Source organism: Polistes canadensis, unplaced genomic scaffold (assembly GCF_001313835.1).
Source record: "Polistes canadensis isolate GaletaPanama2010 unplaced genomic scaffold, ASM131383v1 scaffold_135, whole genome shotgun sequence".
Taxonomy (NCBI): Eukaryota; Metazoa; Arthropoda; class Insecta; order Hymenoptera; family Vespidae; genus Polistes; species Polistes canadensis.
In genome coordinates, this window is record NW_014569682.1 from 44,492 (window position 1) to 62,481 (window position 17,990).

Sequence of the window (17,990 nt, forward strand, 5' to 3'; positions counted from 1 at the left end):
CTTTTTTTTTTTTTTTTTTTTTTTTTTTTTTTTTATGGGCGGGATTGGGGATTAATCCAATTTAGACGAAATTTTAGCAACTTAAACGGTGCGACGATCAGAGCGCAAGGTAACATACACAGACTACATACTGACGGAGATGATAACGATGAAAATAATACTTGGAATGGCAATTCGACGCAACAAATGTGAATGATTTAGAAATAAAGTAACGATGCGCCGAGAGTACTACTACCAACTATTACTACTATTATCATTACTACTAACAACTTGTTAAAATGACTCTTTCAACTTAATTTTTAATGAGTACCTAGATTTTAATACGATCATGATTAAGTATTATATATATTTCTCTTATATAATATGTTCATTTATTTATATATTTATATTTATACAAATTATATATAAGTATATAAATGAATGTAGTTATTTTTTCTTTTGCCAAAAAAAATAAGTATCCAAATAGTATCAAAACGCGCAAAAGATTAATATATGCGAATGGAAATAAAGTTTATATACGAAATACATTTAATATCTCCATTGTAACAATATTTATGCGAGAAACGTGCATATTTAAATGTTAAGTTTTGTTATCTATCTTGTTCTATTTCTAATTCTATATATATACATGTATATATACATATATATGTATGTATGTATTTAGCTTTGTAATGTTACACTAAAGAATAACATTTCGGCCTAATTATATATGGTATATAAAAAGTGTAGAATGTATCTAAACTATCGAAGAAATGTATAAGGACCAAAAATAGCGAACAGATTATTTCGCAGGTACTGTTGAGATGGTTAGAACTATTGTAATTGATAATGGATTATCCGTATGTATATGTATACATATGTAGTTTGCGCATAATCAATTTCTATAACTGGTGCTAAACAAGAAATTTTGATTATCAGTGTATCTATTTTTCTCTTCGTTCCTTTTTTATTTTTTCTTTTTTTTTTTTCTTTTGTTTCATTTCATTTAGTTGGTGCAATAATCACACCATGATTTATTATATTTACAATTAATGATAAACCACACGAACATCCATTTGCTTGCACGCATACAAATCACATTTTAGAAATTAGATTTAAAGAAAGAAAAAAAAAAGAAAATAAAAAAGCTTGCTAATTAATCTGTAAAAATATTTATGTACTCTTATGACGTTATCTCTTCTATTTTCACTTATTTTTATTATAGTAATTATATCTACTACTATAAATACTATAAGTAGAAACGATTATACTATATGATAATCTATTGTAATAAATTTTCAAAGTAATACGTATATATATATTTATGTATATGCATATGTATATGTATATATATATATATATATATATGTATACAAATATATTAAACTAACTAAAATAAATATAAAATAATGGCAAAAAACCATTTTTATCTGTCAATTTATCTCTCCGACTATAATAAATATATCTGTAATATCTTATTAGCTTCATCACACATGTGTTAATTTTTATTTCTATGTATTTAATTATTATACTATTGTAGATGAGAGTGTTCAATAAACGAATCTTATCTTGTATTTTATGAAGCATTTTTTTTGTTCTGTTTATATATTATCCGTACGTATCGATAATATTTATTTTGTGCACGCGTAAGCGAATACTGATTGAGTACTTAAAATGAATTTGCGAAAAAAGAAGATATATATAATCGTATAATGAAGGGAATGATTAATATCTTTCTTCAAACAGGGGAAGCTCTCGATCGTGACAAAAAATGAAATGAAGCGTTAAATTAAACAACTTTCAATATGAATCAAGTTTCTAATTGTGGATCTCAACTTTCTTCCAGAATTAGACATAACTTCGGCTGTTCTAAGTGTAACGTGATATTTTCAGACACACACCCACCATTTCTACGAGATACCACGTTTCACAAAATAACTTAACCAAAAAGAAAAAAAAAGAAACAAATAAATAAAAAATAGTTGATAATTACAATTGAACAATAATTTTGTTTTTACGTTAAGCTTAAAACTTTTCCCACCACTTCCCTCCCTCTCCGTTCACGTATTTGAATTATTTTATTATTATTATTATTATTAATGAATACAAATAAATATATTTATAATTAAAAAAAATAATTATCGTATAATATGTGTGTAATTTTAGAAATATATGTATAAATTATTTGGCAGATTAAATATGTAAAATTTGATATTTCCAATGAGTTACAATTAAACTTAATTTCATGATAATCATTAACTCGTATATACTAATGAATATTATTATTTATTATATCAATTTTTTTATATTAATTATTTCTTTCCCTTTCTTTTATAGTTCGCAATAGTAAAAGACTAAATTATAGAATCCTATTTCTACAAATGTCGTTAAAATGATACTTTATCGTACAGCTGGTAGGTGCATAAATTGACTCACTTGCACGGTACTATTTAATACGAATCATGCATATCAACAACAAGAGATATTCAAGCTAATAATACATTTTATTTTTCGACTGATTTATTCGATTACTCGTACTATAAACCGATTTGCAAGAATTTCAAATTCAAAGATAAAACGAATGGAAAAGTGTGGTGTCTGTGGGGAAAAGGGAGGGAAGGAAGATTCGAGGTAAAGACTTCTAACATAAAATTAAATGCATTGCGCGTTCATAAAATACAAGGGTAATTCACCAAAATGTGTAATTCCTAAGTTATATGAACAAATGTTTTCGAATCTAAATATCTTGATAATAAAGTGAAATATTTAACTAAATAATTGCTACATTTTGTTTGAGTTTCAACAGAAAAAGAAACTTTTACTTTTTCGAAAATAAAAATCAATTTGACCGACAAAAAAGTACATCGGTATTATGTTATATTGAAAATTGTTCATACAATTCATTCATTTAAGCGTAAATTGTAATTACGCTATTCTTGATATTATACAATTTTCGTTTAAAATATTTTTAATAATAATAATAATGATCTAACGAATAATTCATTAATAATTTAAATGATACACACTTCGAGATCTCAATTATTATTCTATAGAATAAAATATTTTTCTAACAATAAGAGTCATTGATTTAAAATTGAAAATTATTTGAATTATAAGTAATATAATAAAAACTCTAATAATTGATCCTGAACTCATTTAGATTTATTATATTATATGGTGGAAAAAGAATTTATTGACGTATTTACAATGTTGACTAAATCATATTTGCGATGGTTGGTGTCGTAACAACCCTTACTCGAATGTATTTAATTTAGACTAATATTTGTATTTAAAAAAAAGAAAAAACTAATATCAAATTCCGACTAAATGAATACTAAAGTAATCGATATATATATATATAAAATCAAATAGAAAATTTGTACACGAAAGTGAATTTAAATTTACGACGATAATTGATATTATATATATATTTGTGTGTGTGTGTGTGTGAAACGTATGTTAAAATTATAAGTAATAAAACACAATGAAGTAATAAATCGATCCTTAAAATTTGATTAAACGACCTTCTCGGGTGTATAATAGTTGACAGAAATTTATGAGCGGCTCATTACCACCGTTTAGTGGATTCTACTACCGTCGTATTCCTACGAGATCATTAAAACCACCTCTCACTCTCTCACTCTCTTATTCTTCCTTTTATTTTATTTTCATTCTCTTTTTGGAAGAAACCCACGTGCTTGCCAAGTTACGCCCAAGTTAACTTGCTATTGGTTAATCTTACGATGACGTTGTGAGCACGTGGCTTTTTGACACCGCCTTGGAGAACCGCCGAAGAATTTGACTACTACTTCTTGGCCGCCAAGAAAGAGAAAGAGAAAGAGAATAAAAAAAGAAAAAAAAAAAAAAGAAAAAAAAGAGAGAGAGAAAAAAAAAGAAGAAGAGGAAGAAAAAAAAAAAATATATTATCCTCTACACCTCGAACTATCTCGACAAACAGTCGTTTCTGTCGAGTCTAATCTCACGAACGAATCATCCCGCCGCGATCATCGATGATTCAATTTACTTTCGATATTACATTTTTCTAATCATTCATTAATTATATCCTCTGTTTTCCGAAAAAAAAACATTAAATACATGTCAATTGAATAAATGTGTTTTTTTTTGCACATTAAAAATAATTAACAATTGTTTTGTTTTAATTCGATAAAATTTTTGTTTTTTTTTTTTCTGTGGGATATTTAAATAATGAACAAATGTAGAATGATGTTTGGTGATAATATTTGAATATAGTGTTACGTGTGATTATGAAGATTATGGTGATATTTATTTGAATTAGATTTAATTGATATATTTACGCGATCAGTATGATCGAATGTGATATGATTTTTTTAAATGTAAGATAAATGATTTTGTTTATTCATTATGTCGGAAGAACGTACGACGATTGGTTCGGAAACTTCGAAAACTGGAAACAATGCTGTTGATGTTTCTAAAGTTTCGTTTAGTATTGAAAGATTACTTGCACCTATTGTGAAACCCGTCAACGATGAGAATAATTTATTGCAAAGGGCACAGTTTTCTTTGCGCGTTTGCAATTGTAAGTATAACAAATAAAATTATTAATAATAATTTTATGTTTATTTTTATACAAAATTTATAAGCCCTTAAAATATCTTATTTACCATCCTGTATTTAATATTTTAAGTATCGTCGTGTAAAAATACAATTACTTTTAATAATTTATAAATTTTCAATGCAAGTTATACTCGTTATTAGAAAAATATAAATTTGTTATTAATAATTAATGAGATTTAGAAAAGAAAATAATTTTAATACACATTATTAATATTTGATATTTAAAATAATATATTAATATGATATTAAATATTTTTTATATAATATTATTAAATAGATAATTTTTTACTTTAAATATAATATCTCACACAAATATTGTTGTTAAGAAATTGGATATTTGTTTGAATTAAACAGCAAACGATTCAAAAATCAACTTTTTTTCTTGTTACTTCTATCACATTTTAATATTATATATCAATAATATTTTAAATCTATTTAATATTAAATTTCATTAGAAATATCAAACATTATAATTGTTTAAATGATTTCAATATTTTAATTAACAGCAAATGATTCAGAAACAAAAATATTGGTAAGCCCTGACTCGTCGGTTTCAATGGCGGAAGAAATTGAGCTTGATGATACTGATATGGTTTGTTCTACTTCACCTGAACCAGAAATGTGTTATGGTACGTATCCAATTGTTATCTTAAATATTAATCAACGATTATTTCGTATAATCATAATTATCAATATTTTTCATTTAACTTATTTTTCTTTCCCCTTTAACGTCTTCCACTCGTTTTGATTTTCTCATTAGTTTTGATATGATGTTCTAAATATTCGTTTTATATATTTGACGTCATGTTATTTGGCTAATAAAATCTTTTCGAAACAAGTAGGAAATTAATGTATACGCAGATGGTAAACACTTGTGTCTACCTTGTTAAATCAGCGATGTAATGAAGACATATTGAGAAAAGATGATGACGATGACGATGATGATGATGATGATGAACGTGTAGATTTTTTAAAGGAAAAAAAAGAAAAAGAAAGGTCAACTTTTAATTAAACAAATTGAATAAATTGTTTAAATCGATATTGAAATTATTATCTTATCAGTATTATATCTAGAAATACATTTATCGATTTACGATTCATTATCAGTTTTTAAATGGCATTTAATTATTATTATTCTCTTCGTTTTTCTTTTTTTTTTTTTTTTGAGCATACTTAAATGATTATAATTTTATGCTCGATATATTATTTTGTTCAAACAAAAGTGAATTCACTTTAAATGTTTGCACATGAATAATTATATTTCGTTTTATTTTCAATAGTAAAGAAATAAACAACTATATCGAATGTTTTGAAAATGGTGGATGTTACTTAGAACATCTCAATTAACTTAGGTGACCAAGTAATTGATACTAAATTCAAAGTTATCGTTCTTCTAGTAACGAATACGTAAGGTTAGTAAAAAGGAACATGGTTTCACGAGTTTGATCCATTACTTCCTGTGGGCTCCACGCCCACTCAATGTTCCTACTTCTCGTCCACTATTTATCTGTCTCCTGCTAATTCTGCCATGGAAATGCAACTATACTTGAATACCTAACATACGCGTATATCCACAAAAATACAAAAAAGAAACAAATAAATAAATAAATGAATAAACGAGTATCCATGGATTCTTAAATCAGCCATTTTGGTTACTAATTCAATTCGAATTCTATCGGCGAAGGAAAATTATTTTTTACATTTAATATATTAAGAGATAAAATTGTAAGATGAATTTTTCATCGTATATTCTTGGAAGATAATATTTAATATTTTACACGTACACGGATAAAAATCAAACGAGTATTCGTGAAATCTTAAGTCGGCCATATTGGTTGCAAATTCAATTCGAATTCTCTATCGATGAAACAAATTTATTTTATATTATTATGAAAATAACATTGTTTAATATTTTTCATTGAATATATTTCGTGAATAAAATAACAATGGATAACAATCGTATATTTAAGATTCAATACTTCACACGCGTAAATATAAAAACAAATCATACGAGTATCCGTAAATTCTTAAGTCAGCCATATATTGACGATTGCAAACAACAATTCTAATCTTATCGAATGAAAAACAAAATATTATAAACACGAATACTATTTGTTTAGAAAATATATTTCAATGCTGTCGGAACGATGAAGAAACAATTGGTTGATTGCTTTTTTTTTTTCTTTTTCTTAAAATATATTTCAAATTCAATCGATGAACGAACGAACGGACACAATATATCATTCAATCAATTATATTAATTATATTCTCATTTTATATATCTTAAATAAAAAAAACATATTCTCAAAAGAATAAAAATAACGAGTCGAATATTTCCAATGTAATTTTAGTTGGCAATAAAATGACAAAAGATTATGGTTGAACGTTTAAAGTATAATTAATAAGATGGTTTAGCAGCAAGACCCTCCTCTTGGTAGCATATTCATACGAGAAACTTTAAAGTCGACTAATTTCTACCCGAATTGTGCCGTTTCTCGTGATTTACATGGCGTAATGCTCGGCACAATAAATTCGAGATCTAAGGAAAGGACAATTCTCGTTTGCGCCATGAGCTTCGACTGAGATATGTGGGACGTCGACGTTCAACCACAAAGCCGTCAACGTTATACGTAAATCTTAAACGAGAACAACTCGAAGAAACGCGAAAGAGAGAATAACTATCCCTCTTTCATGCTGGCCAAAAAATTAATTTCCATATTATTCTTTTTTCTTTTCTTTTTGTTAACCAACAAAATATATATTTCGATATCGCAATAATTTTCTTTCATTTTCACTTGTTCTTTTTCTTTATATTTCTATGATTATTAAATTAAAAGAATTTCTTTTTCATTTAAGAAAAATACAAGGAAAACCGTACGTCATCATCGAACGTCAATAATTAATTATCGAATTTAAATGATTGCCAAGATTATAAATCTAAATAGAAAAGAAATGAAAATTTATGATATTATTTTATTAAAATCGATGCGCGTGTGTTTGCACGTTTCTTACGATTAATTTCAAATGTTCAAGTACTCGAAGAAATAATATATTAAACGAACGTTCAACGGATGAATAATTAATGATACTTTTTATTTAAAAAACAAACATTACGCGAGTCAAGATATAATATAATTTTTTGTTCATCCTATTAATTATGAAATTAATTAACCTTGTGTGTCTCTGCGTTGTTCGCACGAATCGCGAAAATTAGGCAAAACTTTATTATTGCGTATTTTTCACATTTAACAACAATTCTAATGTCATTTATCACCGAATAATTAGAAGACAAGTTCACCGTGGCTCGCAGCAATTAGGTAAACTAGAAGGCGTGGTGTTCTATTTCCGCGACGTTCTTCTCTCTTCTCCGAGTCTTTTATATTTATTTCCATTTTCTTTTCTTTTTTACTTCTTTTTTGTAAGATTTCTTTCGTTAGTCTTAAGAGTATCTTTTTTGCAGCCGTTTATCTCATCTCAGTTTGGTCCCCTCGACAACCCTTTTCTTACTTCCTCCTCCTTTTCTTCATCTTCTTCTTCTTCTTCTTCTTCTTAGAGCTCGTTCGTCAATGCAACCGAGTCAGAAACTTGACGACAAATGAGCCAAACGTGTTTCTTTCTCCTCTTATACACTAGGGAAAGTACTTCTTCTCTGATATCACACACATATATACATATATATATATATATATACAAATGTATAGGAGAGTTAGAAATGTGATTTGATACTCTCTCAAACATATACACATATACACATACAGAGTACGAATGCAATTTCGTACGAACTTTCAAGCGAATCAAAGACACGGGTACGATTTTAGCCGCGGAATGACTCCGTCCAGTTTCTACAACATGCCTGAGTTCGAAGTTCTCGAGAAACATGCGAGAAACGCGACAATTACGTCCCCCCATCTGACAATTAGTACCCGGTTAACGTTAACTACGATTTTTTTTTTTAAACCCCCGATTTTTCTTTTATCTTCTTTTTGTTTAAACGAAATATTTATTACCCATCTCAAAAGCAACCGATCTAATCTAATTTTAAATAATTTAAGAGATGGCACGTGTCTTCTTATAAAATCCTTCAACGGTTTACTATTAAATATTATTTATTATAACTTTTAAACAATTTATTTCTGATTTCATCAATTATAGTGTCTACCGTCTAACAAAAATTATAGATAATTCTTTTAAAAATTTTTAACGAGTATATATTCTGATATTAATACAAGAAAAGAGTACTTGTAATCGGTTATTATTTTTTCCTATTTTATTTATTAATCATTTGGCAATATCTAATAAAATGTATTATTTATCAAAGACTCTATTACTCTACAACAAAAATTATAAACATTACAAAAAGAATTCTGCACAGTATTGAAATTAATAATCGCAAGTACGTAAAGATTAAAAAAAAGAAATATTTATTATATCAATTTGGACAAATTCGATCGGATTTCTCGATTATCAATGTATCTGTTATTTAAAAATTATAAACAATATCATCGTATATAAATAATACGGATATTAACGCGAAATGTGTTAAACTATTGGATACATAAAAGACGGTTTTACGTCGGATGACGAATGGGCAGATAATTAGAAGATGATCCTCACCGTTTAAAAGCTCACAGACTTGTTACCAGAATACTAAAAGAGAACTTGGAAGACATTCCTCATGGTTAAACCGTGAGACTTGTCTTGTACCACCGTCTTGTAATTTCAGATAAGTATAAATATAAACAAGTTTGTGGGATATAAAGTTTCAAGATTAATGAGTGTAAGGCAATTTTAGGGTAGTTAATTGGAAAGATTAACGATGAACTGCAAACACCCACTCTTAACCCAACCCCTAACCACTAACCCTCCACCCACTTTTTTTTCCTAACCTATCAACATTTTCCAAAATATTTTAATAATACGAAACATATTCGAGAATATTGATTATCTGATCGAAATTGACCGATTGATCCCCTTAATTTGTTAACAGAAGCGTGTACAAGTAGCAGCGGTGCCAATTCTACGACAGGTGTAGAAAGGGAAATTCAAGAAAGAACTGCCAACGCGATTAGCGACGATGAGAGGAAAAAAAGACCGCGTACTGCGTTCACAGCTGCACAAATAAAATCATTAGAAGCTGAATTTGAGAGGAACAAGTATCTAAGCGTTGCGAAAAGATTGCAACTTAGCAAGACTTTGAAATTAACTGAAACTCAGGTAAATGTTGCCTTTTTTTTTTTATTTCTTCGTTTTTATAATATAACAAAATATGTATAACACGCGTGTAAAATATGTGTGTGTGTGTGTGTGTTGTAGATAAATTTTGAAAAAGTTGTGTGATTAAGAAAATAAAAATATTTTCCAATTTACAGACAGGATATTCTAACCAATAAATCGCAATAATGTCTCCACCAACTTCCTCAGAGTACGTCACCTGAAATAGTTTAACTTACACGCATCCAAAGTTCTTTCTAAGGAATCAACTTGACTCTAAATTATTAGTTAGTAGTTTTAGTCACGGACCATATGTGTTTAGGCGCCGATAGAATGGCGCCAAGAGGGAGGATTGCCCTTTAAGACCAATTAGCACTTATCCACCCTTCTTCTTCCTTTCATTCACCTAACGAAGAAAGTGAATATGTTTTTCTACAAACTTTTTTCTTCATTTCCAAGAAAGTAATATTCTTCGATGAAAATCCTTAGTCGAAAGAGTTTAAATCATGATTTTAACAATTAAAATATCAAATCGAATCTATTTCTTATTAAAAAATACTCTCCGATCATTTATATTCAAATTATATCGATCATATACTTTTAAAAAATACTGAAAATAAATTCGAAAGAAAAATCGTTGAAAAATTATGCACCCAACTCAAATGAAATATATGTCTAATAATCGTACAATCATCGAAGATCAAAATATTTCTAAATTGAATCTAAAACGTTAGCAAACAATTATCCACGATATACATTGTTCACATAAATATCGATCATATATAATATATTATATTTGTGAAAATAATAATAATTAGAAAATAAAATAAAATGAAATCAATTGTCTCTTACGAGACGATCCCAAAAATAATAATTAGATGAGGAAGTGTTGCACGTAGAAGAGTATCTCAAACAAAATATCCGGTGACTCGATAATTGTTGTTGAAAGAGGTCGAAATATTCATACACGAGATCTAGAACGGGACGGATAATTATCCGGAGGATCAGGAGAAAAAGGGGAAGACGATCAGACGACGGATCAGAGGGAAGAAGAAGAAGAAGAAGGAGACGTGTCGTACCGCGGACGTAACTGTCACAATATTTCTCAGAGTTAACGAGCCAGCACCGAGTTGCTCCCCTTCTTCTTCTTCTTCTTCTTCATCTTACTCTCTTACTCTTTCTGTCTTTCTTGATCTCTTGCTTTGACTTTATCTTTCTCGTGCAAGCACGATGTTACATAGAACGTTCGTTCCATCGTTTCTTAGCCTTTTCTTCAAGTAAACGTACAGCAAACCGACGGATGCTGTGCGCCATCCGAGGCGACGGACCGGAGAGGCGTCGATTTTTTAATTAGGATATATTACCAACCGAATGTCACGTTTTAAACGGACTGCTACTTCTAAAGATTTCTTCATGAGGGAAATTATCCTCCTGTTTTTCTTCTTCTTCTTTTGTTTTTTTAGATTAATTTTCTTTAATCTTATTTTACATTACTTATATACTTCTAACGGTGTTTCTTTTCTGATAATTTTACATAGTTAAATATATATTTTCTAAGGGTGGTTGTTGGTATTTTACATTTTATATTTCAAACAAAGCAACCCTCGAATCAACTGGGAATACATTTTCTACAAAATAATCCGGTTTGTTTTTTGGAATACTTCCTTTGTTGAATATTCTCTTAGGTTAGCTTCGTAAATATTTCGTATCGGTAATATATAAAATTTATTTGGAAAAAAAAATCAAACTACGATCAACCTCGATATTTCAATACTTTTTTTTTATCAATTAATCTTTTGTCATATCTGTACAAATTCTTTTTAGCAACTTAAACCCTTTAGTGTAGGTTTCATCATAACTTTTATAACTGCTAATACTTGGGATATTCAATGTATATAATCTATGTATATAGATTATCTGACTATAAAGAAACAGGGGTGTTTTAAATTTTCACCCTTACTCACTTTCCAAAGATGCTATTTGCACCTGGTTGAAAGAAGACCACTTCTTGGCCTGTGGACGCAGTTTAATGTCATGCCCGGGACACCTAGTTATATATAAAACAAAGCTCGATTACTTCGAAGCTTTTTTTTATATAAAATTCATCTCATCAGATGAAAATGAAAAGAACAGTTCATAACTATTATTATTTGAAATATTTTAAACCGATAATTACTTGATCTATGAATGTTATTTTCAATTATAAATTATATTGTACTATTATTTTTTAAAATATTATTCATCTAATGAAATGAACGTGAAGGGATTCTCACAAGAGCCTCGGTAGCGCAGTAGGCAGCGCGTAAGTCTCATAATCTTAAGGTCGTGAGTTCGATCCTCACCCGGGGCAATACTTTTTCTTTTGCTACCCTTTACCATCAGTAGGGTAGCAAAGATTTTCTAAGTTTTAATATTAGGTCTCACCAGACGAAAATAAAATAAACCATTCGGCTATCATTTCCAACAGCCTCGGTAGCGCAGTAGGTAGCGCGTAAGTCTCATAATCTTAAGGTCGTGAGTTCGATCCTCACCCGGGGCATATTTTTTTTCGTATGTCCATTAATTTTACAAATTTTTTTATATTTACAGATTAAAATATGGTTTCAAAATAGGCGAACCAAATGGAAGAGAAAATATACTAATGACGTAGAATTATTGGCGCAACAATATTACTCGAGTTTGGGTATACCTGCACCCAGGCCAATTTTTGTTGGAGATCGTTTATGGTAAATTGAGTTCTTTTTTCTAAATAAATGAATTTAACAAAATCTAATACAAAATACAAATGAAAGGATATTTTTGTTTACAGGTTTTTTAATTATCCAACACAATCTCAACCAAACGCTACATTTTTTCCCCAACATTTGACGCCAATGCCTTTACCACCAGCTTTACCAATCGTACAACCGTTACCCAGTAATTTACAAACTGGACAACAATCTACAATTTTTCATAATATTCCTTTAAGTCATCCCACGCATCATCTTACTCAGAGATTAGATTTTAGGCATCAGGAACCTTAAGTTAAATTTATTAATTATTATATTAAAGAGGTGAAATGTGTGTGCATGTGTACAGAAATTGTTCATTAGAAAATTGATATCGCGGTGTTATCCTTTTTATAATTGCATTTATAGTAAGAATATATGAACATAAAAAAATAAACAAAAATAATCAAATTAGAATAATTACAGTATATGCATAGGTATAAAAAAAAAAACAGAATAATACTTTAATCAAAATCCAAGAAGTACAGGTATTTCATTATTTTATATTTGTAAATAATTATATAAATATCTTAAACAAATTATTCCGGAGAAGATTGCTAATGATGAATACCTATACAAATTTATAATTCATAAAGCAGATGGAGAAGATAACATTTTATTAACACCTAAAGTTTTTTCATCATGAGCCGCTTGGTCCTGTATAATTTTGGCATACTTTTCATCGTCTTGTAGATCCTCTTCTAGCAACATTTCTTGCATTCTTTGCTTGTATCTGTGAAGAAATTATTTTATACAAAAACATATTTTCAAACGTCGACGATTGAAAATAAATTACTCACATCTCGCTGTCTGGATTATTTTCTTGATTTCTACATTTGTCTAATTTTTTTTCTATCGCTCTTACAACATCACGCGATGGTGGTTCTACGCATTTAGCCATTGATCTTATTTCTACAATATTTACACGCAACGATACGTTATTTTATTCTATTACATTTAACTATACGATGAAATATTATTGATTATTTTACAACTTACTTCTAACCGCTTCTATTATGCCTCCTAATTGTTCGCTTGAAAATAATGTATCAGTAACATAATTGTCTAAATTTGCTGATGCTCTGGATGCTGCGTGCAAAGTCGCAGCTAATGCGACTTGACTCGGTGCATAAATTAAAACACTGTCCGTTAAAAAAACTCTTTCTAAAAATTCGTCTATGTGTGGCCTCAATTTTTCTGGATTCTCTAACGAAGTATAACGAGTCTACAAGTTACAACATAATGTGTTAGCAAACACATCTATAAACTATTATCAGCGATGAAAAATCAGTACACCTTAATATCTATCATTAATCCTTCGACAGGCCTGAACGGATTGTGAATTGTTAAATTGTAATTTAATTGTTGCATGAGTAACAATTCATTGTTAAGAATAATGTCTGATGCTTTTTCTCTGTCGCCCTTAATATTAGCAACAAATTGAGATATTGAAACATTAAATTCTTCTACCTGTAAAAATGACAACGTTACATCGTACAATCTTAATTGTCTTCTATATAATACTAATTTGATTACGATACAAAATGATAATAACTTTACAAGCTAAGTATACGCATGTGACCAATATCTCCTTTGGATGATAATCCATTACGCTGTTTCTCAAATAAAATCTCTTGAAATAATGCAGCGCAGTAGCGACGGTAGCTTTGGGCATTGGAGGTGTAAAGCGACGACAGAAATCACGCAATTGTAATTCATAAAATCTAAGTAGTGTACGCTCTTCGTTGTCTGAGAGAAAATGTGCTTCTCTTTCTTGTGGCTTTGTAATGATGAAATAAAAATATACAAGATATTCTATACATTAAAAAAAATATGAAATACATGTTAATATTAATACTATCTACGAGTTCTGTTTTATCGACAGACTCAAACGTAAACATGACATTATTACAGTATTACGGAATTTTAACGCTAAACTGTTAGTTTGTATTTAGGTTTCAACGATGACATTTTTAATTAACGGTTTGAACATTAAATAATTTTTATTAGTAAAATGTACACCCAAAATTTGTATAATGTATCGCATGGAAATAAGAAGGATTAAGATTTTGCAATGAGGTTAGAAATGATAGACAATACAATACGAATAATCATAATTAATATAACACGATTATTTCTAACAAATAATTAAAACTTACAGACATATTGACACCATGTTTATTGATGAATTCCGTATTAGTTTTTTCTCTTAACGCAGTTAATTCATTTTCATCTCTAAACATCCAAAATCTTTTTTGCGAACTTTGAGGAAACATTCTTTAAGATTAAGGCAAAAAAACAAAAGAAAAAATAAATTCGAATGAAATTAAATAAAAATGTATAAAAATAATTGACGACGCCGACAGGTGTTACACGTGCAAGCTCAAGAAGTACTAAGTGTTTCCATGAACAACTACCTAGAGGGCAGCACTGCTCATTGTTTCGAGCTTTTACATATCGATATAATCGATAACTGCATCTTCACTTTACAAATGAAATTGTTTTAAATAATAATATAAAATTGTTCGGAAAATTTGTAATAAACTTATAAAAAGAAAACGTATTGTTAAAGCGATAAAAGTGTTTCTTTTAAATTTAATTTTTTTAATCGCCAACAATTGTTCATGTAACCTAAAAAATAAAATAAAAATGAAGCTATTGATAGATTAAATTGAATCTTATTAATAGAATACAATTAATGATTAAAAAATATTTAAGTGAAAATATAAGACACAAAAAGCGATAAATATTAATGAATAATATAAAAATAATATAATGTTAAATAATAGTTGGTAAAAAAGAAGAGAAAAAAAAAGAATTAGGAAGGATGAACGAATACGATGTTTTCTGGCAAACTGGCCGCCTACGCAACGGTAATAAACAAGATCGGCGACAGGAAGAGAGAAAAAGAAAGAAAGTAAGAAAGAGAGAGAGAGAGAGAGAGAGAGAGAGAGAGAGAGAGAGATATGGTGGAACGAGGTAGAGCCGATTTTAATATGGACGCCTCCCCCAAGCGGTTGCACGTCCGATCTGAAGGGGCGTTCCAACGACCCTTTGTCAACCGACAACGCCGCTGCATCTTATCACGATCGAGACTTGGGATCTACCCGTTTTGCTTCTCCACCTCGTTTCTGAACCCTTAGGCCATCGTTGGCCGTTCGAGCTGCCGCTCGTTCTAAGAGTACTTACAGACCTCACCCATAACTCTTCCTCAATATTTTTTTTTCCATTCTTTTTATCCTTTTTCTTTTTGTTTTGTTTTTTTTTTCTTATTACAGGCTAGTTTACGTTGCTTTCACGTTAGAGGTACTTACACGACTCCTTCCGTTGTTGTCCTCGGTAATGTATCCGAGACTTGGAATATATTGATTTGATCAATCTTATGATCATTGTCGGATCTTAAGTTTTCTTTGGTAGATGATATCCAACTAACATTCACTTTACTTACTGTATTTATCATATTATCTTACATCAGTACAAATCATAAACGGTTAATAGCATAAGGAATCAATGTGTAATTTATTTATTCCTTCCTTCCTTCCTATGAATTTGATTTTTAAATCAACTACTGTTGTACTCAAATATTTTCTATTTCTTTATTTTTAGGTTAGATTTTTTGTCGTTTTATTTCATAGTAATAACGTGATAATTTGTTAAGCAAATTAGGATACATGTACACAGATCTGTGTGGTATGCATATTGGTATTATACTTAGATATATAACTATACGAAACCCTGGCGGTTTCACTTCCGCCGAAATCCAAGAAAGGAAGGAAAGATATGGGCTATCCCCGAAAGTGAAGTACATCCGCCATTAATCTAACATTGCGGTTAGCAGCACCCTCGAAAAGTTCGCGTGTTCCACCACCCTTTCCCTTTTATACCAAAGACACGCACGTATGCGAGTACACTCTCTCTTTCTCTCTCTTTCTTTCTCTCGTATTATTCTCTCTATATACATACACCCACGTTTCCCAATAATCGCGTTTGCCGTAAGGAAAAGGGAAGTCAAATGGTTTACTCGCCTCGTCCTAATGCAAAATCAATATTCAACTTGGGCTACCGAGGTGTGACGGATTAAAGTGGATTACTTTCGGCGTGTTATCCAACTTGCTTACTTCGTCGTAATCAAGAATGACTTTCTCCTATACGAATGAACAACCCTCTTTCTTTAACGTCTGACAAATTACCTGGCTAACTGAACAGACATATTTTTACTTTGGTTTACAACATTCAATGTATACTGATTTCTGATACGTTCTAGACATGACTAATGATTATTTTTTCTTTCTTTCTTTCTTTCTTTCCTAACGAGATTTGATCAATATCAATATTTTTATTAATACCTTCATGCTGAAAATAAAATGAATTTAATGAATTTTTAAGAAGGAAGAATATTTTGATTTTACTTTGGTCTGAACCTGTAGCATTTGTGAAAGAACTTTCATGAAATACGTACGTGACCTAGTACATATTGCATGACCGTTAACCATGCTATAGTGGTATCGTCGTTGGTTAACCCGCAAAAAGCGGTATCACGCCTGATTTTAACACTCCTCGGGGCTTTGGCTTTGGCTTGACTGCTTTTCTCACTGCACGCAAACCTTCCGTGGTCAAAACGTCACGTGGCCTGTTCCTCATATGTCAGGACCTTTTGTGTTTCTCTATTGTACTTTTACCTGTATGCAAATCAATTTCTCATGTTTCATCACGTTCATGTAAATGGATCAAATATTTAACCAATTCGTAGGTATTGGAATACATCATATATCTAATTGTACACAGTTTAGATCAATATTTTGTAAATTTGCAATTTTATAATTTGATAGAGAATAAGAAAAAAAAGAAAAAAATATTGAAGAAAAGATCAAAATTGATTTTCAAAACGTTATTTCTAATAACTTTTGATCAACCCTGTACTTGTTTCTCCCTGTTGCTACCAGTTTTGATAGTTCGATAATCTAAAGTTGTTTGATAAATCATTATCGACAATCAAACGATTCGAAACTCACGAGTCTCTACATTCACATGTAGAAGAAAGACAAAGGTAGACAAATAAAATAAAATAAAATAAAGTAAAATAATAATAATAATAATAATAAGAAGAAGAAGAAGAAGAGTAGAGTCTGAAGAAGTTCGGGTGCAAAGTTAGCCAGAGGCATAAACGAAGAGAAAGATCAGCAAGCAGTGAAAAAAAAGATACACACAAAGAGAGTGAGAGAGAAAGAATAAGAATAAAAATAAAAATAAAAATAAAAAACAAGAAGAAAAAGAAAAAAAGAAGAAGAAGAAGACAGCTAGTACCAAGGAAAGTCGAGATGGAAGAAAGAGACAGCAACGAGGTGGGTTCGTATACATGGGTGTATAATTACAGAGGACAGAGAAAGAGAGAGAGAGAGAGAAAAAGAGAGAAGGAAAGAGAGTGCAGTGGCTAGA

The 17,990-nt window shown here is 29.7% G+C and overlaps 3 protein-coding genes and 2 non-coding genes across 7 annotated transcripts in view; 4 read left to right on the forward strand and 1 right to left on the reverse strand.

The window, feature by feature from the left end:
• The window catches only part of LOC106788334 (UBX domain-containing protein 4), a 3,782-nt gene extending 2,668 nt beyond the window's left edge, over positions 1-1,114 (forward strand). The window contains exon 7 of one of the 3 annotated variants that reach the window (XM_014751506.1): positions 66-1,114. In XM_014751506.1, coding sequence (XP_014606992.1) covers positions 66-192 — 127 coding nt within the window. In that variant the 3' untranslated portion in view covers positions 193-1,114. The remainder of the gene's footprint in view (positions 1-65) is intronic. The other 2 variants (XM_014751507.1, XM_014751508.1) reach the window with 2 other exon arrangements.
• Positions 1,115-4,362: 3,248 nt separating this feature from the next.
• Positions 4,363-12,898, forward strand: LOC106788327 (homeobox protein ceh-30-like). Its single transcript, XM_014751491.1, has 6 exons — positions 4,363-4,537; positions 5,082-5,203; positions 6,038-6,111; positions 9,555-9,789; positions 12,376-12,512; positions 12,596-12,898. The coding sequence occupies exons 1-6, from the start codon at positions 4,363-4,365 to the stop codon at positions 12,807-12,809; spliced, it is 957 nt and encodes a 318-aa protein (XP_014606977.1). The 3' UTR covers positions 12,810-12,898.
• Trnam-cau lies at positions 12,064-12,136 on the forward strand. The gene has a single exon. It is a non-coding gene; the product is annotated as a tRNA-Met (tRNA).
• Trnam-cau lies at positions 12,253-12,325 on the forward strand. The gene has a single exon. It is a non-coding gene; the product is annotated as a tRNA-Met (tRNA).
• An 88-nt stretch (positions 12,899-12,986) lies between the features above and the next one.
• LOC106788343 (cyclin-H) lies at positions 12,987-14,951 on the reverse strand. Its single transcript, XM_014751519.1, has 6 exons — positions 14,714-14,951; positions 14,110-14,334; positions 13,851-14,024; positions 13,554-13,779; positions 13,355-13,466; positions 12,987-13,287 (listed from the first exon to the last, which is right to left on the reverse strand). The coding sequence occupies exons 1-6, from the start codon at positions 14,828-14,830 to the stop codon at positions 13,143-13,145; spliced, it is 999 nt and encodes a 332-aa protein (XP_014607005.1). The 5' UTR covers positions 14,831-14,951; the 3' UTR covers positions 12,987-13,142.
• Positions 14,952-17,990: the final 3,039 nt, after the last annotated feature.

What these genes read in the sequence shown, in the direction of transcription:
- LOC106788327 (XM_014751491.1), top strand. Translation starts at nt 4,363, where the DNA reads ATGTCGGAAGAACGTACGACGATTGGTTCGGAAACTTCGAAAACTGGA. An exon ending in TGAAATTAACTGAAACTCAG is followed by an intron (nt 9,790 to 12,375) that starts GTAAATGTTGCC and finishes TTATATTTACAG; the next exon opens with ATTAAAATATGGTTTCAAAA. An exon ending in TTTGTTGGAGATCGTTTATG is followed by an intron (nt 12,513 to 12,595) that starts GTAAATTGAGTT and finishes TTTTGTTTACAG; the next exon opens with GTTTTTTAATTATCCAACAC.
- LOC106788343 (XM_014751519.1), bottom strand. Translation starts at nt 14,830, where the DNA reads ATGTTTCCTCAAAGTTCGCAAAAAAGATTTTGGATGTTTAGAGATGAA. An exon ending in GCGTATACTTAGCTTGTAAA is followed by an intron (nt 14,025 to 14,109) that starts GTTATTATCATT and finishes TCATTTTTACAG; the next exon opens with GTAGAAGAATTTAATGTTTC. An exon ending in AATAATCCAGACAGCGAGAT is followed by an intron (nt 13,288 to 13,354) that starts GTGAGTAATTTA and finishes ATTTCTTCACAG; the next exon opens with ATACAAGCAAAGAATGCAAG.